The following is a 23,897-nucleotide window of genomic DNA, read 5'->3' on the forward strand; positions in this document are numbered from 1 at the left end:
GATCTTGAACCCAAGGATCATAGGCATTTTTGCTAGGGTATTGAGTGCCTTTTGATTCCTTGTTGAGGACACTGTGAGATCCCTCCCATGGTAGCTAGGGACTCAATTCCATTACTGATTTATCACTTACTTTTTCTCTGTTCCTTTGCAAGTGTTTGCTCTTTTGTATGTGTGTTTTGGTGGTGATGTAACTCCATGTTGTATACCTATTATAATGGTATGATAGTAACAATTAATTAATTATTTAACAACTTAATTAAAGTAAATGAGGAAAAGTAAGTGGAATGAATCAGTATGACTTGCTTTTGACCATGATTATTCAAAAGCTAATTTACAGTAAATCTAAAAGACTATTTTAAAGCAAACATATTTGGTCGGTTGGTTAAACTACTCATCTTTATTCCATTATATTTTTTTTATATCATAAGTTCTAGACCCACTAAGAATACTCCCTTCCTTTCTGTAGAATCCTTTTTTCTTCCTCTCTAGATAGGATTAGAATTTTGATTTAGAATTTGTCAATATATATTTTCAATTTTTTTTTGATTTCTCGACGATGAAACATATTCTTTCAAATGGTAGATATTATGGATTAGATTTCAGAGTGACGGGGTTTAATGAGTTTTGAATTTACGATTCACTTTTATGAATTTTAAAACGAATTAGATAAAATCTAAACCGATAAAATGATAAAAGATAATGAGAGGAGAAAACATCATAGAACAGTCCAACTTTATAGCACCTTGATCATTCTCAATGTTCGATCCTAATCTCAAATGTTTTACAGCAACTTTGTAGTCAATGCACAGTTGAATGAAAACGATAAGAAATTGACGAGTGGTAATCCCTTATCTTTAGGAAAGCAGACTGGTCCAACTTCGAGGGGGTGATAAAAATATAGCAGAGCATGGAACCGACAAACAACAAAAGTTTTGATAGCAGTGTTTCGGACAGTCAAAAAAGGCAAACCAGTCGTCACCATGTAATGACAAAAGCAGTTTGTTTTCAACAAAACATTGAATCAAATGCTCAAATTTTGCAACTGTAGGGTGATAAATACTGGGTTTTTTCTTATCTACAACCTTCAGCATCCGCCACTCAGAGCTACCTTTGATTGGGGTATTGTATTTGCTCGGAATCTTCAATGTTTCAAGTACTGGTTCATGAGTATCATTTAAGGTTTAAAGTCTTTGGTAACCTTATTTTTTTTCACTAAAATGAATAATTATGAAATGTATCGGATCATATTAGATAAGAGTGTACCACATATAAACAAATATGAACGTTTAATATTAAATGATTAAATTTTTTAAATAAATATTATCTTATATTTATCTCAAGTTAATAAAAAAAAATTATTAATTATTAATTTCTTAATCATCTCACAATCACAAAATAAACAACAATCATCAACCTAAAAGTCGGTTTACCAATTACATCATCTAGTGGTAGAGGTTGGAAAGGTATCTAATTATATTACCAATCATAATATTTTAATACTTAATTTTTAAAAAATAATTAATAAATGATTGAATCGAATCGGATTAAATAAAATAAAATTACATTTCATATCTCAAGTAGATAAGAAAATATTAATTATTAGATCGATTTGGAATTAAATAGAATAGATTACGTTCTAAATCGAATCGAAACAAACAAAATTAGACCTATTCCAGGCCCATCAACCATAACCATCGGCAAGCTATTAGTTAATCTCGAACCATCTTTCTAGTGGACATCCAAGGACTTGGTCCATCTTTCTAGTCTCTTGCTATTACATTGGGCCTCCGTTAGTCCATCTTCAACTTTTTATTTTTTGTATTAGTTTCGCGTGGTTACAAGATAATATTTGTTTGAAATATTTTTAATCATTAGACGATGAACGCTCAAACACTTCTACAAATATCGTGCTCAAACTATATGTAACCACTAACAAACCAATCAAAAAACAACTTTTTACCAAAGATATGATCTAAACCAATCAGAAAACAAACGTTGTGAGAATCTTTGTGCGACCATCAAAATGACTACAAAGATATCCGAAAAACGTACCATTTTCGTACACATTGGTAAATTGCTTTCATCTATCTTTGTTAGTCGAAAATATCAGTTGAATAAAACCATACGTTTATCTTATTATAATGGCAACGTATATGTCACCGCTTTAAGAACGGAATGAGATACCAAAAACCATTGAATTATTTCTAAATAAATAATTTTATTATTAAACTTTTAAAATTACAAAAAAATATTATTAAATTTTATCAAATTATTTTGTACTTTTACAATTATTACAGTATGACTGAGGTGGCAAAATCTAATGATTCACCTTTGCTTCTTTCTCAAACGACGACCGATTATTATTACCTGCAACTTTGAAAGCTATAAAATGTGTAAAAATCACTCCAAATGTTCTTTTTCTTCTCTTATCGATACAAATAATATTTATATACCTAATCTATTAAAATTATAATAATTTTTAAGATTATTAATTTATTTATATACCAAGCTTCCGGAAATAACGTAACTTCAATGTTGTTAGAAAAAAAACCTGGCAAGGTCACCCTCAACGAGTTGAGATGTTGTGTTCAGATAACTTTTTAGTCTTCTACTTAGTCTTGGACATAGCAGTTGCTTTAAGATATGGAAAGCTCAGAAGAATATATAGATATATTTACACACACACACGACTGAAAGACACGATACCAGTACTTAACAACCAGTTGGTAAGCTATCCTCATTCAAAGATATGGAGAATTGTTATTTATAGTTAGCCATTGCAGTTTCATTTCAATAAATCACTCGAATTAGGAATCCGATCTCTGCTACAAGTCGACGGAGATCATGAGGTTCGTCGTCTCGGCCTTGTTCCTGTTTGTGCTATTTTCCCATACAGGTGAACATGATAGAGTTTTCTTTTTGATCATCCTCTGGTTGGTTCGTTTCAGTTTGTTTAATGGCCCTGCATTTGTGGTTGCAGATGCATATGATCCCTTGGATCCAAATGGAAACGTGACTATCAAATGGGATATCGTGTCTTGGACGCCCGATGGCTACGTCGTAAGTGTTAGTTCGATCATAGATGATTGACGTAATGTAAGTTCCGGTTGGCAACTTGGCAATAACAGTTTCCCCTGCAGGCTGTCGTGACAATGAACAATTTCCAAATGTATCGGCACATCATGAGTCCCGGTTGGACCTTGGGGTGGACATGGGCTAAGAAAGAAGTGATATGGTCGATGAACGGGGCGCAAACGACCGAGCAAGGCGACTGCTCCAAGTTCAAGGGGAACGTACCTCATTGCTGCAAGAAGACACCCACGGTTGTCGACCTGCTCCCCGGTGTTCCCTACAACCAACAATTCACCAATTGTTGCAAAGGGGGTGTGGTTCCGGCATGGGGTCAAGATCCTCAAGGTGCCGTCTCTGCTTTCCAAGTCAGTGTAGGATCGGCCGGCACTTCGAACAAGACCGTCAAACTTCCCAAGAACTTTACATTACTCGGTCCTGGACCAGGATACACCTGTGGTCCGGCGAAGGTTGTCCCTTCCACCACTTTTCTCACCCCGGATCGCCGCCGAAAAACTCAGGCACTCAGTAAGTTCCTTTTTCTTTCTGCTCACATGAATGTGATCCTAATTTACAGTGATTAATCATGTCTTATGCTGTATGTATCTGCAGTGACATGGAATGTGACCTGCACTTATTCGCAGTTTCTAGCTCGAAAAAACCCGAATTGTTGCGTTTCTTTCTCGTCTTTCTACAATGAGACCATCACTCCTTGCCCAACTTGTTCTTGCGGATGCCAAAACAAAAACAACTGCGTCAAGTAAGCTGCCATTTCAGACATCATACACTTGATTTTTATTTATTTGATTGAGCATGAGAATCGGAACCTTACGATGACTGATAACGATGCAGGGACAGTTCCAAGATTCTTAAAATGAAAGGACTAAACACTCCACGGAAAGATAACGCCCCATTGCTTCAATGCACGCACCATATGTGCCCGGTTCGGGTTCATTGGCATGTCAAACTCAACTACAAGGACTACTGGCGAGTTAAGGTCTCGATCACGAACTTCAACTACCGGATGAACTACACGGTTTGGAGCCTCGTCGTCCAGCACCCCAATCTTAACAGCGTAACACAAGTCTTCAGCTTCGATTACAAGCCTCTCCTCCCCTACGAATCGATCAGTGAGTATCCTGAGTTTTTTTTCTCCGTTTTCTCTCGATGCATTATCCGATATCACGTAACCATGTTATTCGGTCACGCGTATGCAGACGACACCGGGATGTTCTACGGCATGAAGTTCTACAATGACCTATTGATGGAAGCCGGGCCATTCGGAAACGTTCAATCCGAGGTGCTTCTTCGAAAAGACAAAGATACCTTCACGTTCAAGCAAGGATGGGCGTTTCCGAGGAAAGTATATTTCAATGGCGATGAATGCATGTTACCTCCCCCTGATACTTACCCTTTTCTACCCAATTCTGCACACCAACAGTACCTTTTCTCCATCTTTACACTCATTGCTACAATGGTTTTCTTGTTACTCACTCTTTGCTGATTATTATACTCTCATCGAGTATGAAAGTTTTGTATTCATAACACCATGGCCGAGATTACTCTCGTATTAAAACTGCACCATTCGATCTGGTTTAATTATAAATGAAATAAATCGAATCGAAAGATTTATTCAAATTTTTATAATACATGATCCAGATTAATTGACTAATAGATCAAATAACTCTCAATATTTTAACGTTTGTACTCCTGATATTTCTGATGCGCGAACCCGAAACTTATAATAATTCATTTATCACAAAAATCACAAGAATTCGTGCTTTTAAATATATTTAAAAATATAAAGCCTTTTATCTAAATGTTTATCCCTTATTTGAATATATAACATAATATTAGAGTTTTGTTTGATTACTTTTAAAGATTAAATCTTTATACGAATAATCAGTTGAACTTTTATGTGAGCATTTATCTTAATTATTTTCAATTTTAATTCAAAATAAGTTCGCTGTCCAAAAACAAGCTGTATTGATGTACAGTAATCAGCCGCCAAACGGAACCTCCGCGGTCAAACAACTTCCAATTTCCAAAGCCGTGAAGAAAAAGTTTAGGACAAATTCTGTAAAAGATCCTTAGATTATGCATATTTGATGGATTTGTCTTTATAATTCAATCCTTTGTAACTTTTACTTTTCCAAATTTGTAACCACACTTCCGAAGTCAATATTTCCCGTTAATGCTATTGATATAATTTAATCATTAATGTTATACTTCAATTTTTAAAATATTAGGTTAAATTGATGACTAAAAATATGTTAATTTTTTAGGAATTTAAAACTGAAAAATAATTAAAGTGAGATAAATATAAAATAAGACATGTACAAAAGATAAGATTTAATGTGATTAAATTTTGTCTACCTCCACAGATAAAAAGAACAATAGTCCATTATAAATATAAAAACCACGAATGGTAAAAATACATAGTATCTCAATTACCTTAAAATTTGATATCTATACCTAAATCAAAAGTATCCCAAATCACTATCTTAATGTCCTACTATATATCTCTGCAACATAAATCCCAAAAGTTATAGAATTAAATTCTTGTCGCCAAGAATTCTTGTGAAATAAGAATTATTTTCTAAAATAAGTATTCACTTATTAAATAAACTCAATTATCAAGTAATCTTCGACTATTAGAATTACATCAATTATAATTTGAGTCAAAATACAATATTTTTTAATTGGTATAATTATATATTTATTTTCTAATACTTATAAATTTTATTAATTTTAAATAATTTATATACTTTAGTATATTTATTTATTTAAAAATCCTATCAATCTAGTATTCTAAATTTATATATTTAATTTTCAATATTTATAAATTTTACAATTTAATTCTAATTCTAAATCATTCAACAAATTTAACCCTTTGTTTGTATTTTCTATCAATTCAACAAATAGGGATCTCCTACAAAATTTGACCAAAAATTCACACCAATTGTCAAAGAACAAAAAGGTTAGTTTAATTATTTTTAAATTTTCTAAAGAATTATTTCCCCTCGATATCTGGGAATGCAGGCACTTCGAAGGGGGGAAAACAAAAAATAAAAGAAAGAAAGAAGCAATCCCTCTCTATTCCTTTCTTTCTTCCATTTAACAGGATTTTTGTTTTGCTGTTTTTATGAAGGAAAGGTGGATTATTACTGTATAAATTAATTTGAGGGAGTTTTGTTTTTTCTTTTCCTTTTTTCGTATTGTTTTCGATTGATTTTAGAATGGATGCTTCGAGTTCGAGAATGCAGACGTTTGGTCAGACGGAGATTAATTGGGACAAGTACGTTTATTTATTCGTTAATCTCTTTAATTAATTCATAAATTTTATTTATTCTATTCTGTTTTAACGCTTTTTTGTTTTGTTTTTATTTATTGTAACGAATTGCTTGATCTATTTCATTTCATTTATCGAGTTTCTTGTTTTGAATGAAATGAATTACTTGCTTTGTGGAAATTTTGATTTTGTTGTTGTAGTTGATTTTGTAATCAAGTTTTGGGTTTAGCTTGGTTGAATCCAGTCTTCTTATTTTTGTGTGTGCAATGGGTTAAGGATTATAAATTTAGAGTCTAGATTTGATTTTTATTGAGCTGTTCAAATGATTGAATCATATCCTCTAAGATGTCTTTCTTATTGTTTGTTTTAGTTCACAGATTTCATTTTAAGAAAGTAGTGACGAGGATAGGATTTTAGATGAATAAGGATGAAAATAGAGTATCCATGTGTTGTTCAAGATTAGATGAATGATGCCTCTTCAATTGTGAATATCCTCTGCGTTAGTGTTATCCTTAACATTTCTCGGCCTTTCCCCCTTTCAACTGCTTGACAGACTCTGCATTTTGTGCAATAAACTGCTCGGCATTTCATCGATTTTTATTGTCTTTATTTGCGGGTGGAACTTCATTCAGTTAACAATTAAGAATTTTGAATCTGATAAATTTCTTAGTGAATATCTTCAGCACAATCCTTGTAAGATGATCTTGCTTTCCTACTGCTTTTTGAGTTATTTTGATTGGTATTTTGTTGTCAACAGAGATTTGGAAATAGTTTCTTTTTCCTGCTGTCAATTCTTATTAGCTTCTGCTCTTGATGCAGACTCGACAAAACTAAATTTTACGTTGTAGGAGCTGGAATTTTTACTGGAGTTACAGTAGCATTGTACCCTGTATCTGTTGTAAAAACTAGGCTTCAGGTTGCTTCAAAAGACACTGTAGACAGAAATGCCTTCTCAGTTATCAGAGGCATATTGAAAAATGATGGAGTCCCTGGTCTCTATCGAGGGTTTGGAACAGTCATCACTGGTGCGATTCCTGCGAGGGTGATATTTCTAACTGCTCTAGAAACTACGAAAGTTGCTGCTTTCCGCATGGTTGAACCATTTAAGTTTTCTGAACCTACACAAGCCGCTATAGCTAATGGAATTGCTGGAATGACTGCATCTCTGTTTGCTCAAGGTGTTTTTGTTCCAATTGATGTGGTCAGTAGTTCAGATTCTTACATGAGAATTTTTCTCTCTAGCTTAATTTGTTGTGTTATTTAATATATAAGCAAAATTATATGCTGCAGCCTTCACCCGATTCGATGAAATCCCCCCTCCCCCCATACTCAGAATCTTTTCAAAATGCTTTAATGCACAAAAAAATTCACTCTATCTATTAAATATGCTGTCCTTCTTGTTGCTCTTATCCTTTAACTAAAGCTGAAAAAATGTAAATTTTCATTGTCATGAATTTATGCACAGATTAGTCAAAAGTTGATGGTACAAGGATACTCAGGCCATGCAAACTACAATGGGGGTCTAGATGTTGCTCGGAAGGTTATAAAGGCTGATGGAATCCGAGGGTTATACAGAGGATTTGGTCTGTCTGTCATGACTTACTCTCCGTCCAGTGCTGTATGGTGGGCTAGTTATGGTTCTAGCCAACGTGTTATCTGGAGGTTAGTTGTGATTGCTTTTGTTGTTATCTTCTCTCTTTTGTTTATGGCCGGGTTAAATTTTGTTTATGGAAAATAGTTGAGTGTGCTTTTAGAGTGCAACAGGTAATTGACTTATCAACAACTAATCATTGCCTAACACACTTTTTCTTAGATCAAATTTAGGCTTCCAAAGGGGATGGATTTTTCACCTTTATGATTTTTGGTTAGCAGAGTTTCTGCCATTTGATGTGTTCTTAATTTTTCTCTGACTAGGCATGTACTATCACTTTTTGTAGTTTGTTAGGCCATGGTTCAGACCTGAAGGAAGTTGCTCCTAGCACATGGACTATAGTGTCAGTGCAAGCTGCCGGGGGAATCATTGCGGGTGCTACAGCTTCCTGCATCACAACTCCATTGGATACTATTAAGACTCGCTTACAGGTGTTCTTCTGACCTCGTTGACATTAATTTATCTTTGTATTTTGCTTCCTCTCTATGTTGACCGTAACATATCTTTCTTTTTGCTTTGCATTGTGATTTAGATAATTCCATTGTTGAATCTGGAGTTGCTCTTTCTTTTAATAATTTATGTGATATTTCCTATTACAAAGATTGTGTTTAGTTATAGTAAGTAAACCATTTTCTTTGAAGGTTGAACACATATTCTCAAATTAGAACTAGAATGGTTACTGCATTTTCTTTTTTCCTTTTCTAGATCTGTATAGTGGTGGTTTGGTTGATATACTGCACATTTTCACGGTGTTTTATTTTATTTTGTTTTATTAATTAGCTGTTTCTGTATTCCAGGTGATGGGGCATGAGAATCGACCTTCCGCAAGACAAGTCGCAAAGATCTTAATTGCAGATGATGGTTGGAAAGGTTTTTACAGAGGCTTGGGTCCAAGATTCTTCAGTATGTCAGCATGGGGAACCTCAATGATATTAGCTTATGAATACCTGAGTATGGACCCTTTCGTCTCTTTTACTTGTACTTCCTTCTAGTGTCAAAGTGATGATGTGATACATAAAGTATAAAAGTTCCCTTTGCTTGGTAGGGTGGAAAGAAAATTAGGAAGATGAAAAGAGTAAGAGAAAACTAGAGAATTTTTTTTTTCATTCCATTAGTATGCTTGGGAGGAAAGACGGAAAAAATAAAAAAATAAAAAGTAATTATATTCCATCAATTGCTTGGTTGAGTTGAAAAATGAGAGGAAAGAAAATTATATATATATTTTTAAAATGCATAATCTTGTAAACATGCACACGTCTCTCTCTCATTTTCTTTCCTTTTTTTTTCATTCCGATTGGAATGAATTGTTTTCGTGCATTAAGTTGGAAAGTGTTCATCTTTCTTGCATTCTTTCCTCTCACTTTTCGTTAATACCAAGCACACTCAAAATTTATTTTCTTTTCTACCATCCTTCCACTTTTCCATTGAACTCAAATTATTATCTGTATTCTTTTACAGTTGAAGGTATTGCTATAGTTCTACATGTGACTGAATTAATGGATTGATTGTTTCCCTGTATTTAGTCATGCGTATAGTTCCTGTCAAGTTTGCATTTTAATGCTGCCTTCATCTTAATTTGTGTCCTCTTGTTTCCTTCATAATTGTAACCTGAACTCAGTTTGAAAAATGTCCTTTTGTTTTCATTTCAGAGCGGTTATGTGTGAAAGACAACTAAACATGACCAACAACGTCAAACAATTTTGCTTCTCGTCACATGAAGAGCAGAAATTTAGGTCGTTGGCTGACTGAGAGTCGTTATATTTCAGAAGACAGCCGTGTCAGATTATTACTATTTTTCATACTCCAAATGGCCGGCGATTGTGCGGCAAATTTGGTGATAAACAAGTTGAATCACTTCATTAAACAGATTAGTTACTGATTTTAAGAGACACATTGCATCTGGCTATGATTCTTTGATGCTTTTGAATACATTCTTTCCATGAACAGAGAAAAAGGAAATTCTGAAAAGTTAGAAACTGAAGCAAGTAGCCTTATGTATCTGTCACCAAAGGCAATAAAAATTGTATCCTTATACATGGTTATTGTTATGCTATTGTTATTGTTGTAACATTCTACAGGTTGCGAGTTCGAACGTGCTTCGGGGAAGATTTGTCAAAGGATCATGGCGGATTCGGCCTAGTGGGTCACCATTGTTTACAAAGTCAAGTGGCCTCCTCCGACTCCGTTACGGTCCGGCGTCGCCCTTGACAACCACCTACCGATGTAAAAGCAGATTCTTACAAGTTCCAAATTTTCAACTGGCTTGTATTGTAATTTAGAAAGACCGAGTCGTACCTATCAGTTTCTGTCGAGCAAGGTGAAAGAAAATCAGGACAAACGAAAAGGACAATGATTCAGTGTGAAACAGTAGAATACTTGGTCTAAAAAACATTGAGGTGGGTTCGCATCAGCAATGACATAAACAACATTAAATATTGGTCTCGTTTATGTAAGGATTGTCCAATTAGACTCTTTGAGGGTTTTTCTTCTCCTCTAAAGTTATAGCATGATTATTAAATATATTAATGGTTATTAAATGATCATTATTTGTTTTAATTTTTATGAATAAAGTAATCAGATGATCTCTGAATTATATAGAATTAATCCTCTTGGTCACTGAAATTTAAAAAATTATAAAATATTAATTAAACTTCTCAATGGTCACGAAATGATCATTTAATTTTATCAAATTATTACAAAATGAAAATTAAATATATCGAATTGTTATAAAGTGATCTTTAAATTTATTAAAATTTATCATTATTTTATAACGTGCAGAGATAATTTTGTAATAGTTTGATAAGTTTAATTGTCATTTTTTAATTTCTAAAACTTTAGTAATCAAAAAGATTATTTCAGTATAGTTTTGTGGCCATTTATGTCTTTTTTCATAGTTATTATAATTATTTTATAACAATTTAATAATCATTTTATAACTATTATATAATCGAAATTATCATTTGAGTATAGATTAATAATCTCTAATATAATCTAACCTAAATTTTGCCGTTGTGAATAGAATAAATTGAGTTAGGAAGGTCGCTACATAATAAACCTCTATAAATTATAATACCTGACTGAACTAATTGATTAATATATCAGATACTCGATAGTTATAATATATATATATATAATCTACCTAATTTAAAAGAGAGTTGAATGAGTTAAAATGAAAGTCAGTAGGAGCAGTCAACCAGTGGACTCAGTTTCAATATTGAAAATAAATAAGAATAGAAAAAGGTAGCCAATAAGGGAAAATGATCAAAGCCCCACGCTCTTTCACATTTGCTGAATACTCCATGGCTGCTTAGCTATATATATATAGACCCTTCTAACTCATTTCTAAACAACTCACTCAACAAAAATGGGACATTACAATAAAAAAAGAGAGGTTTATTTTTGGCAATTCTGATGACGGTGATGATGGTGGCGAGCACCTCTCATTGTTTTGCAGCGGCTGCTTCCGAGGAGGTCGATGTAGCCTTAAACGACGTTGGATTAGTGGAGTCGGAAACAATTCAGTTATTTCCTGATGAAGCAACTGGAGCTAATTTTTTGAACGATCAAAACGTATTTGAAGTTCTAGCCGTCGCAACATGCGGGCGAAATGGTTTGCACCCGTGCACACCACCGGGCAATCAGCCGAAAAAACATCCGAACTGCGACAAGCGCAACCGTGAGTGCAGAAGGTGACGCAATGTCTTCCGGCCAATCATCTCTTCGGTGACTATGTTAGTACATTCATCGGCGTTCAAGATTGTTAGAAATTGCTATTTCGTGTATTGAAAAAGGATATAATAAGAAATACATTATTATTTTCATTTAATCCTAGTTTGAAGTACTTTTATTGTGATAATAATTTAATTACCAAAATAGTTAATATATTTTAATTATATTAAAGAATTAATAACATTACATGATATTAATTATGTTTATTTAATAATTTCGTTTAGATGTGTGGTTTGTCTAGTTTTAGCATACTAATTTTCTTATTCAAAAATTTTTCAAAGCATTCAACTTCGCATTCTATTTGATTTATTAATAATTTATGTGTTTTCGCATTTTATAATTTCTTACTCTTTCTCCCTTTCATTGCTCAGATTGTGTTTTAATACGATTTTATTATGAAAGATTTTTAACAAAATATCTTATTATTTTTTTAAGAAAACTATTTAAAAGTTAATAATAAAAATTATAATCATTAAAAATATATTATTTAATGAATTATTAAAAAAATATCATTTATCGATAATTGAAAATGAATAAAGTACTACCAATAACCAATTGATTTAATGAGATAAAACACTAATTTTTTTAATAATAAGATCGTGAGTTTAAGTTATTACATTGTAAATGAAACATACTGTATTGAAAGTATAATCTAATGATAGATCTTTATAGTATTTGATTGATGAGTCGGACACTCATGTGATTAGTTAGAAAAGAATGAATAAAGCACACGCGCCTTCACAGCTGATGAATATTCCCAGGTGGTGGTCGTGGTGAGCAATAACCGTTGTCTTGCGGAAGTGGTTTCACCGGAGAAGACGAAGAGCTCCACTGCACAGTGCACACTATAACGACTCAATCGAGGAATCCCTTTTTCCCGAGGCAGACTTAGGTCCCAACAACGTCGGATTGACTCGAAATGCATTTCAAGTTGAAGTTTTTTTTTCCGACACCACAACATGATGACGAGGTGGTTCGGGCCCGTGCACTCCACTGCCCGGACCCACAGTGTTTAATTGTGTAATTATTCACGTTGCTAATTAAGGAGTTAATGGTATGGTATCAGTTTGTAAAGAGAAAACTCGGTTGAAGATTTCCTTTGGCTATTATTTCACGACTACTGTTAAATTTACAATCCATACAACCCTAACTTTATTCAGAGCTCTCTTGTATTTAAGTATAGTTGGTATCCACAACATCATAACATCTTGTCAATAGCTTAAAATTATGGAATCCAAATGGAGGATGAAATTTTAATATAAATAAATAATCTTTGCATTTCCCCTACCTTGAATTCCCTAAAAACCCGAGTGTCTTTATATGTGTAATACTCTCTTAAGGCTAGTGGAAAGAGGATGGTCCTTGTTCGTGGTGCTTGTCGATTGCTTGGTTATCGACAGAAATATCATGGCTACTTCCGTCCGTCTCCGGGTCTATCTCCCTCACATCAGCTATTCTTGCCTCTGTCGCCTGAATATCGCTCCATGCACCGTCACCATCTGGTTGGATGTTAACTTGATCCACTGCCATGTGAACCACGCTCTCCCCTGGCAGTGGGACTGATCTAGAAACGCTAAGACAAGCTTTATCTACATTATCTGACAAGTCAACATCCTTCGTATCGGGTGGACTGTTACTGGTGTTTGAGGACTCGGTCTTCTCCTCAAAAATTTGCTTTGTGTCACTCTGTTGTCTGCAAACGAAAACAGAAGAAAATTTCTACGTCTGTTGCTTCACAATCGTATTTACAAGACACAGTTCAAAGGATTTCTAGAAAGGGTAAAGGCAGACCTTTGGAGATGTGCCTGTAATACATTCATATATGCGAGAAGTTCTTGCTTTTCCTTCACAGCAGCAGCCTCTTTCTGTGCTGCTTCTTTTATTCTTGCTTCGGCATCCGCTTCGGTGACCCTGACCTTCTCCTCTGCTCTCACAACTGCTGCTTCTACTATCACAGCATTCTCTCGAGCTTTTGCAAGCTCAGTACGCCACATATGTGCCTCCTGCACGAAAGAGTCTCTCTGCTTAATCAATTGTTCTCTTTCTTTACTTAGGACCCCAATCTTTCCTTCAGACTCCATCAGCTACAAAAAACAAAGAAAAAAACTTTACAACAAAATTTATGATTATTACCACCGGTACGTCAGAATCATAAAGCCCAGTTCAAGACTATTAAAGGTGACTTCTCAGAAGTGAAAAGCAATTTTAGTGATGCTAAGTGAATTAGATTTGAACAATAATGATGGAAGATGATGATAGAAGAAGGGTAAACAAATAGATGATTCTCGGATGCAATTGACTCCATCACAGCAAGATGCTAACAATAAGATGGGTTAAACAATTTAAATTTAGTCATACCTTTACCATGAATGCTTCCTTTTGTTTTTCTGAATCTTTGGTTAAGCACTCAATTTCTGCGCAAGCAATTCTCCTTTGGTCATCCATTATATGAGCTGCAGATGCTGCAGATTCAGCAGCTTCAGCAGTCTCTGAAAGTTTCTCTGCTATTTCTCTTATTGTTGAATCATGAGCCCGAAGATCTCGAGCCAAATTCTGCAATTCCTCATCCTTGACTCTTAGTGTCTCCTACAAGATTTAGCTACCACTCAAAAACAAAATACTTAACCACAATAAGGAGACAAGACAGTCGGTTAGAATGCCAGCTTAAGAGGCCAAAACTGGTGTAAATTTTTTCTTAGGCATCAGCATTATCAGAACTCATCACAACTCAGCACACCACAATTAGCTCTTATTATCACATTAAAATCTAGATAACTGTAACAAGACAGGGCCATGATGCAAGAGTGTTAGCTTATGTTTGTTTTGCAATAATTGAACAAAAGTATACACATCAATATTCCCAATACACTGCCAACAAGGGATTTGATTTAAGAATTATGAGAAACTGTCATCTTGGTCGTTCTCACAATAAAATCAAAATGTAATAACACAGAAAACAATACATTGATTGCCTTGTTTCAACTCTAAGGGAACATTAACTTTGGCATAATATGTATAGAAGGACTTCTTTATTGCACCAATACAATCCGCAAGGTACAACAATGGCGGAAACAACACTAAATAACAGCACACATACGATTTCCAGAAGTCAATATTTCTTTTATCTCAGCCAAGCTTGCCACATTGTTTGAAAGCTCTCCAACTAATTTGAGTAGGGAATAATTTGGTCCATGAAGAGTTTTAACAAGTATTCAACTCAGATGCTAATATGAGTTAAATTTTGAATTTCAAACCTAGTGAGAGAAGTTCCCGCTTCTCTCTTGGTTCAAGGTGATTTTGTTATCATCCATCTTTTCAGCACATCTTTACCTCTGCATCATGTTTAACATGAACCTCATCGCCGTCCGCCGCCAAACTCCGTCATCCGTTCGCCGCCGTTTTTCCTCAGGGAAGATCGTCTCCTCACCATGATTCCATTTTCGAGATTAGATTTACGAGAAAGTCTTTCAATCGGCGCAGATCTAAACGCCGTTTTTCACCGATTTATGCGGCCGACCGTCGTCCGTGATCGACACCGTCATACCACAGTGCTCGTCGTACACTCGCGAACAAAACCCATCTATCCTAGTGTCCAGACTCGTTGCCGTTCTCCGTGAATCTGCCTTTGACTGCTCCGACGAAACCAGAACCCGCCATTGTTCCGCCATGTTGCAATCTCCCGATCTAATCCATCTCTGAGGGTTTCGTTGAAGGACGACTCCGCAGTTCCACCTTATCTCAGGCTCAAGATCTACCTGTCGGGCTCTCTTCATCACCTCCACCCTTTTCTTCTTCGCCGGCAGTCACAGCATTCACCACCGCCGTGCGCGCGACCAGAAAAGATCGTCAAGTCTCTGGGATTTTAATTTCAAGTCATTTCTCACATGCCGGGTGCTGGAATCCACCCTTTTCACCAGCATATACCTCCGGTCCAAGCTCCTCTGCCCTCTGCAGCCGCTCCATCTCCGCCATGTCACCCTTCTCATCATGACGTGGTTCGTACTATCTTCATTACGGGTCTTGTAACATCCCAAACTACGGGTAGTGACCAAATTGTAAAATTTCAAAATTTGGTGATTAAAGTAGAATAGTTGAATAGTTCAATGATTTATTTGAAAATATTTCTGGAAAGTTGTTAGTAATTATTCAAGGAATTAAAGGGCAAAATGGTCAATTGACAAGGAAAGATATTTTCTCCCCCTTATTAAGAGATTAATACGTGGGGGGAGTGTAAAATGAAAACTCTTTTCTTCTTCATTTGCTTTCTTCTTCTCCAACGTGCCCAAGCTAGGCAAAGATGAGTTTTCCATTTTGCTGATTATTTGTTGAATTAAAGGTTGAGTTTTGATCATTAGATGATAACTAAGCTTAAGGAAAGCTTAAGTTGTCTTAAAATCAAAAGATAAAGGAGTTATGACAAATTAAAGAAAATGGGTTTTGAAGTGAAATTTTGAATAGGAAGATTTAAATGAATTTGGAGGATGAATTTGACTTGTCATCTATGAGAATAAGAAGTGTTAGAATTAAGTTTGGATAACATGGAAAATTTGGTATGATTATTGATTTCTATATGTAGAATAGAATTTTGAGGTTTAAGATGAAATAAATGGATATAAATTAGTTTAAGTATGTATATTTGAGTTAAGAATATGAAAGGGAATGAAACATGAAGAATTTAAGCTGATATAGTGAATTTTCATGCATGAACAGTGATTTTTTGGACAGGTGCATCGATGCACTATGAGTGTGTACCGATGCACTAAGACAATTTTTTAATGTGCATCGATGCATTAAGGGGTGCATCGATGCATGGAAATTTCGAAGCTATTTTGTGTATCGATGCATCCATAGTGCATCGATACACCCCTAAAGGAAAAATAGAATTTTGGTTCATTAAACTAGCTTGAGTTATTAATATCAAGTTATAAGGTTTAGGCTTTTGATAATCGTATCGGAATTTATGTTTATGTAGATATTGAGCCTAAACAAGTTCTGGAACAATCAAAGAATTAGGATCGAATCAAAGCAAGGCTAAGGTGAGTGCAATTTAATTGTACTTATGTTATTAATCAAACATTGACTTGCGATGAGCCAGTGACAGAGTTACTATAGTAAGAAGTAACTCCTAAAATGTTATATGATTGATGTGATTCTTATTAGTGTATATTTTAAATGATATGTGTGAATACATGTTAATGTGACGGTAAATAGGTATAAAGGAAATAAGTGATAATATGAGAATCTATTATAAGATATATAATATAAAAATGTGATAGTGAACTATGTGAAAGAACCATGAGATACATAAACTTATATGAATAAGTTTATATGTTATTCTATGTGCTATGTGATATATGAACATATGAGATTAAATGAATGAACATAGATGATATGATATATATGTTTATGTGAAATCATGTAAAGTAATACGAGCTATGTGACATATGAATATGAAATTATATGAAAAGTGACATGAATTACATGAAAGTAAACTACGTGAATACATGCACTTGTGATACATGTGATATGATATGAGATATATGGTTACACATACATGTGGTATGTGATAGAAGAGAAAGAACAAGTGATATGAAATGTATAAATGATAATGCCCATGTTATGTGATATGAGAGCTAGTGGTATAGTTGGCATGTCAAGAGTCGAGGGTTTACCTATGTTCTACGGAACATATGGACAGAATTACCTATGTCTTTTGAGACATATGGACAGTATACCTATGTTCTAAGGAACATATGGACAGTTTACCTAGGTTCTTCGGGACCTATAGACAGTTGCCGAGGTTCTTTATGACCTCTGGATAGGTCCTTCGGGATATTTATACGAGCTGTGGTGACAGCATAGTGGTGCACAACCTCAATGTACTCACATACCTTAAGTTCTCAAAAGTATACATGGGCAAATACCTAGGATTTTAAGAGAGTAAATAAATCAATTGATGTAATACTATGTGTGCCCTGTTATGAAATGATGTATATGCTTATATGATAAAAATAAATTAGTGATAGTAATATAAGTACCGATAAGCATGTTAATGATGGTATATATGTCTTTTGTTATATGAAATGTTTTATGGTTTCCATTATATGTTTATATGCCTCACTAAGTCAACGACTTAGCGTGCGATTGTTTCACGCGTAGGTTTCGAGAAGAAGAATATTGGTAAAAGTTATACAAGACAGTTTAATTTCTCCTTTCCAAATATCAAATCAGAAAAGAAATGTATAGTATGTATTTTGTAATAAGGATAGTTGTTGGCATGTAAATAAAGGTTTTAAATCCGATATATTCTAATCGATTTTGTAAAATCATATGATTGAGTTTTATAATGTTTTAAATGTGTATATGTAAATGGTAATTTTATACGAATGAAAACTTAGATTTTTTTATGAACTTATACATATTTTGCCGAAATCACTATAGTAGTACTGTAACAGTGCATCGATGCACTGCATTCGAAATTTTGGTGCATCGATGCACTGTAGCACTGTTCATTACTATTCATGGTATTGTTCATACCGTATAGTACTGTTCATAAATACGTTTTTGCCTTAAACTTTTATAATGAAGCATAATTTAATAGTATATTATTGTATTTTCTTAATATGAGTTCAAATATTCAGATATTTTGTAAGAATATCGTTTTTAAAAGTCAATGTGACATATCGTACTCGTATTCGGGTCAAGTACGGGTTGGGGTGTTACAGGTCTGCCTGAAGATGTCAAAGAAAGAGAGCTGCAGAATTTACTGAGATGGCTTCCAGGTTTTGAAGCTTTGCAAGTGAGCTACAAGGGAGAAAAGCCTTTGGGTTTCGCTCTCTTCTCAAATGCAAAATTTGCAGTTGCTGCCAATGATGCCCTTCAGGAAATGGTTTTTGATGTCAAGTTGAAGTCCCTTTTGTACATTGAGATGGCAAAGAAGAATCTAGTTGTTAAAAGAGGAATACTTACAGATTCTGATGCATTTGACATGCATGGATGTTTTCCTGTTCCTCCAGTACTGCCAATGCCAAATCCAGCTCCTGTAGCATTTCCAAGTATTTATGTGACTGTTAAAACTGGGTATTGCGATGAAAAGTCTGCCGCAGATGTTATCCACGATGAAACCAAGGAGTCCACCACAAAGGGGTGCAATAATGACAAGTCTGGATACTACACGTTATTTATTGAAAATTTACCAGAGAAGATCCATTGGAAAAGGTTTGGATCTTTATTTTGCACCCATGGTCGGGTAATTGATGCTTTTATTCCAAATAAAAGAAATTCAAAATGAGTTCGCTTTGGTTTTATTCGCTTCGCAACAATCGAAGAAGCAATGAAAGCGATCTAAAAAATGAATGGTTCTCATATTGACGGCAGCAAAATTGGTGTTTCTTTCGCTAAATTCAAACCTCGACATTCATATTAGAGAAAGTCCTCGACAGCTGTTCACCACAAGTCTGGGCTGGAAGTTGTTTCAAGAAATAATCACTATGAAGTTGAAGGAGTGGTGGACGATGATAAACTTCTCGTACTGAGTAAATGTCTAGTGAGGTGGTGTAAGAACTTTATCAAAATCAGTAATCTTGCTAATCAAATGCAAGCCAAGGGCCTCACTGGTTTCTCGATAATGAGAGCTGTTGGAAATGTAGTTCTAATGATTTTCGAAGACTTTGCTTCGTTGAGAAGTGTAAAGAACGATAAATCAAAGATGACCGGAAACGCGACTGTGACCGCGATTTGAAACCCTGGTATATATTAATCTATCCAGTTATTTCAAGAACAGCCAGAAGAAATGAGGGTAGGCATGTTATGGTTTTTCCATCTACCTAATCCTAATGCCAGAAGCAATCCACTAAAAGTATGTTTACATAAGAATCATCTAGATTGCTAAATAATTTAGTGGAAAACTTTTCACGCTTTCAAGTACAAAATGATATTTGATTCCGGTAACTCTAAGTCATGTTAAAATTTTCAACCATCTCAGGTCAAGCTCCTAACATTAGGGAAAAGGTTATCTTATCAAGTGTAAATGTTTTGCACTTTGAATATGCTCTCACAACAAGTTCTATGTGTAAATAAGGCTTCAATCCGAGTATAACACTGGTATCTTCAAATAATTTAAAAGCACTGGTATGTTCAAATAACTCAAAAGAACAACCCCCAAGGACGAGATTAAAATGAGAAACTGCTCATAGCATACCTTCATAATTGTAAGATCATCCATTGGACCATCAGTGGGTGCACTTGTCACCAATCCTAAGGCATTTCTCAAAGATATCTGCATTGCCGCTTCAATTTCTTTAGAACACTCCTTGGCTGTTGAATTGGCAGCAGCAACTACTGTTGCAACCGTACCCAATTTCGCAGAACCATTCCCACTTAAGGAATTGACAGCCTCTTTGTGGGCCTTAAGAACCAACTGTGCCGCACTATTTTTGAAAAGGAGAAACACCAATCAAACGACAACACCGTATATATGAAAAAAGAGTTTAAAAAATAAGTCTGTAAATCGTATGGTGAGCAAACTTTTTCTGATGACAAGAGATGGTATCAACCATCATCCTCAGACAAGTTGAAAGAAATATAATGCTGTGAAAAGCTAACTTACTGTAAAGTTGATACCCAAGCTCTAGCAGCACCAGGAGTCTCCGCACAAAGAAAGTAGTCATTTTTCTGGGGAGTACCAATATCTAAATGGTATAGTTAAAAAACATGCAAGTTTAGCAACTAAATTTTCCACATAACATAATAGAGAAAACCCTAAAAAAATCAATTATTCTTTCAAAAGTTATTTGGATACAGAAACAGCAGCCTTCGTACTTGGGAAGTCCACTGCAACAAATAAATATTAAAAACAAATATTAATAAAAATTCCCAGTCAAAGAATCTGAACTAAAAGCAACTATCGGCCAAATGAAAAACTAGAAAATAATCTTACTGAAAGTTAACAGGAGATATGGCAATGGTGCTGTTTTCATTGAAGGCCACGATTCCCTTAATAGTAGGTTCATTCCTCCTAGTCCTAAAAGAACAAAAACAGCAGCATTTCTAGTTCAATTTCAATCTCAAGAAGAAAACAAAGAATAAGACCTACAAATAAACTTACTTGTATTCCATTTCTCCCGTTGTGGGATCTAATATCACCCAACGTTCATTCCATCTCCTCAACTGTTAAACCAATGCGAACACACAAACTAAATTACCAAATTGCTTGAAAAATTATCTTTAAAAAATACAAATGGATGAAAGCTATAACTGATAATAAGTAAAATCGAAAAATTAGCTGGAATTAGCACAGTAAATGAAAATTAAAAAATTAACGAGAAAGAGTAGAGGAAGATCGTACGGTCTCAGATCGCTTGAGAAGAGGACCTTGGAGCAAGTTCCTGCTGGAGCCAGAGGCCAGCTGTCGCTTAATCTTTTCCAAACTGTTCTCCATCGTATCCCTAACTCCCTATTCCTTTTTTTTCAAAGAAGAAAGAATGAATTCCAATTCCAATTCCAATTCCAGTTCCAATTATAATTACTATAAGACAGAAGAAAGGGAATTACCGTAGAAGCGACATTGGAAGCCATGAGGGCTCAAATCCGAGGGAAAAAGCTTTGATCTTCAACAGGAAAAATATCCCGTTTGTTGTTGTTTTTTTTTAATTCTATATTTTCATTTCAGTAGAGCTGTTAGGTTTGTCGCTTGGACCGGCAGTTAGGCTATGCCCCCGTTTTCCCCAACTTTCTGTCAATTGCATTTTTTCAAAAAAAAAATCTGTCAATTGCATTTTTTATTAAAAAAATATATTTTTACTTAAAAATATTAAAAATAAATAAATTGAAAGTCACATTTAAAATTTTCAACATAGATTAATTTTTTTTAATAATTAATAAAAAATATCATTTTTTTAGGATTGACTTAATTAGAGAATATGATATTAATTTAAAATATAAAATGACACTTTAAATGATAATTCATGTCCAATTGACTTATTGTATTAAGTTCATTCTTTATATTCAATATATGAATATGATATAGAATTAAATCAGGTAAATAGAACGGCTAAAATTAACTTTAATCTCAATCAATAAATAAATAATTTAAATTCACATTTTTAATATGATTTTACTATAATAATTGTTTTTTAACTCTAATTTTTTTTATAGAAAATGGTGATAAGTCGAGTCAAATTAAGATTTTAGTATAGTTACATTTATTTCAAACAATAAATCCTTTCATTCACATTCAATTCGATCTAGATTTACGAGAATTTCAATCCAAAATCTGACTTAATTTTTAATTAAAAGTTCACACCATATGTGATATATATAAAATAAAATAATAACTTAATTAAAAAATAATATATAAATATATATTATTATAATCATCCTTAAATATATAAATAAGAATTATAATATTACATCAGATTATGTCGGATCGAATTTTTATCTTAAATCAAACTCAATTCGACCTCGTCTTATTGACTACTTGACTAAGACCCAAGCTCATAAGACCGCCACACAACCTAAACCAAATGTGTTGGGCTTTCACTAAAACTCGTACTATATATGTCTCATTTCCAACCATTTGCCCCGTTTTTAGAGTTAGGGTTTTGCGCGAGAAGATAATTAAAAGCCGCCGTGGCCATGGTGAAGTTTCTAAAGCCCAACAAGGCAGTCATCGTCCTCCAAGGCCGATACGCCGGCCGTAAAGCCGTGATCGTGAAATCCTTCGAAGAAGGCTCACGCGACCGACCCTACGGCCACTGTTTGGTCGCGGGGATAAAAAAGTACCCGAGCAAGGTTATCCGCAAGGACTCCGCCAAGAAAACGGCCAAGAAATCGCGCGTCAAGTGCTTCATCAAGCTCGTGAATTATCAGCACCTGATGCCCACGCGCTACACCCTCGACGTGGATTTGAAAGACGTGGTCTCCGTCGATGCGCTCCAGACGAAGGACAAGAAGGTTGCCGCTTGTAAGGCAACGAAACAGAGGTTCGAAGAGAGGTTCAAGACTGGAAAAAACAGGTGGTTCTTTACCAAGCTTAGGTTCTGAGTGTATTGTTCAATTTCTTTATAGTAATATCTTGAACATTTTGGATTTCGAGAACGGATCTGAATCTGTTTGGATGAGATAGTTCTGGGTTTTTATCTTGATTTGCTCATTTCCGTTAGAACTTTATGTGATTGCACTTACTCGGGTGCTTTTATACTTTTTATTTAGCTGTAGAACGATGGATCCGTTTGGATAGTTGTGAACCGAGCCCTTTTTGTTTGGCCATTTTTGTATTATCATTGCTGTTTAAAATCGGAGATTTTGATGCTATACTCGTGTTGCACTATTGAACTGATTGGCTGTTATTTCTGTTGTAATTATTAAGCTGATTCTGCTGTTCAATTCTTCCATGTTTATCTATGGGTATGTTGATTTGATTTTTCGTTAGTTGATTGTGGTTTTGCTGTCTCTTCCTCACTCAAGTTCGTTCTTTTACTCGGTTCAGACAATAGATTAAAATCATAAGAATATATTATACCATTAGTCATTAAAATTAAGGTAGTGTAAAAATTTTAGCACTAAACCTTAAAATGTTTCATTTTAGTATTAAACTTTAGTTTATGTTTCAATTAGGATATTGGGATGATAAACCATTAACTATTCGATGGTATGCTAATATGGTGTTGATGTGGAAGATAAAATATTAATTTTTGTTTCAACTTGTCATATTCTTTATCAAAATTAGGTTTCTTTTCTATCCATTTTCAGTTTTAGAAATTATCATTCCTTAGCGTTTGTTATTGTCTTGTCATGTTTTACCATATTATTAGTTTAGATTTTCTTATAATCTTTTTAAAAAGTCGTGAAATTAAACAACAACAAAAAATCATATTTGTAAGGGTTTTAGACTTATCTATCAGCTACACAGCGAATGCCGAATAATACCTTGGTACCAGCAGAGTATATATATATATCAATAATTCACATCACACCCCAATATAAACGTCCACATCAGAAATTCAATAAAATGACGTCTAAAATTTAATTTCTTCAAATTTATATTAGGGAGTTGATTTATTGAAATTGTTATACAAATTATAATCGTACTATTTTATAAAATAGCAAGGCAATGACATCGATTAAACTGGTCGATTATGATAAGAATAAGGATTC

General features: G+C 34.3%; 4 protein-coding genes across 4 annotated transcripts; 3 read left to right on the forward strand and 1 right to left on the reverse strand.

Annotated features, from left to right (window-relative positions):
- The first annotated feature begins 2,799 nt into the window (after positions 1 to 2,799).
- On the forward strand, positions 2,800 to 4,612 carry LOC120188520 (COBRA-like protein 4). Its single transcript, XM_039191921.1, has 6 exons — positions 2,800 to 2,896; positions 2,981 to 3,060; positions 3,141 to 3,597; positions 3,682 to 3,829; positions 3,922 to 4,199; positions 4,287 to 4,612. Exons 1-6 carry the CDS (start codon positions 2,845 to 2,847, stop codon positions 4,571 to 4,573), a joined length of 1,302 nt encoding a protein of 433 aa, XP_039047852.1. The 5' UTR covers positions 2,800 to 2,844; the 3' UTR covers positions 4,574 to 4,612.
- A 1,578-nt stretch (positions 4,613 to 6,190) lies between these two features.
- On the forward strand, positions 6,191 to 10,046 carry LOC120188594 (solute carrier family 25 member 44-like). The gene is made up of 6 exons (XM_039191986.1): positions 6,191 to 6,367; positions 7,181 to 7,562; positions 7,827 to 8,023; positions 8,299 to 8,443; positions 8,810 to 8,963; positions 9,662 to 10,046. Exons 1-6 carry the CDS (start codon positions 6,309 to 6,311, stop codon positions 9,685 to 9,687), a joined length of 963 nt encoding a protein of 320 aa, XP_039047917.1. The 5' UTR covers positions 6,191 to 6,308; the 3' UTR covers positions 9,688 to 10,046.
- Positions 10,047 to 12,864: 2,818 nt separating this feature from the next.
- Positions 12,865 to 21,195, reverse strand: LOC120189123 (differentially expressed in FDCP 6 homolog). The gene is made up of 9 exons (XM_039192457.1): positions 21,088 to 21,195; positions 20,848 to 20,909; positions 20,680 to 20,763; positions 20,542 to 20,573; positions 20,350 to 20,431; positions 19,942 to 20,170; positions 14,100 to 14,327; positions 13,533 to 13,825; positions 12,865 to 13,434 (listed from the first exon to the last, which is right to left on the reverse strand). The coding sequence occupies exons 1-9, from the start codon at positions 21,178 to 21,180 to the stop codon at positions 13,083 to 13,085; spliced, it is 1,455 nt and encodes a 484-aa protein (XP_039048388.1). The 5' UTR covers positions 21,181 to 21,195; the 3' UTR covers positions 12,865 to 13,082.
- A 1,120-nt stretch (positions 21,196 to 22,315) lies between these two features.
- On the forward strand, positions 22,316 to 22,951 carry LOC120188643 (60S ribosomal protein L27-3-like). Its single transcript, XM_039192054.1, has one exon. It carries the CDS (start codon positions 22,377 to 22,379, stop codon positions 22,782 to 22,784), a length of 408 nt encoding a protein of 135 aa, XP_039047985.1. The 5' UTR covers positions 22,316 to 22,376; the 3' UTR covers positions 22,785 to 22,951.
- Positions 22,952 to 23,897: the final 946 nt, after the last annotated feature.

The sequence above is a fragment of the Hibiscus syriacus genome, unplaced genomic scaffold (assembly GCF_006381635.1).
Source record: "Hibiscus syriacus cultivar Baekdansim isolate YM2019G1 unplaced genomic scaffold, ASM638163v2 tig00116951_pilon, whole genome shotgun sequence".
NCBI classification, from domain to species: domain Eukaryota; kingdom Viridiplantae; phylum Streptophyta; class Magnoliopsida; order Malvales; family Malvaceae; genus Hibiscus; species Hibiscus syriacus.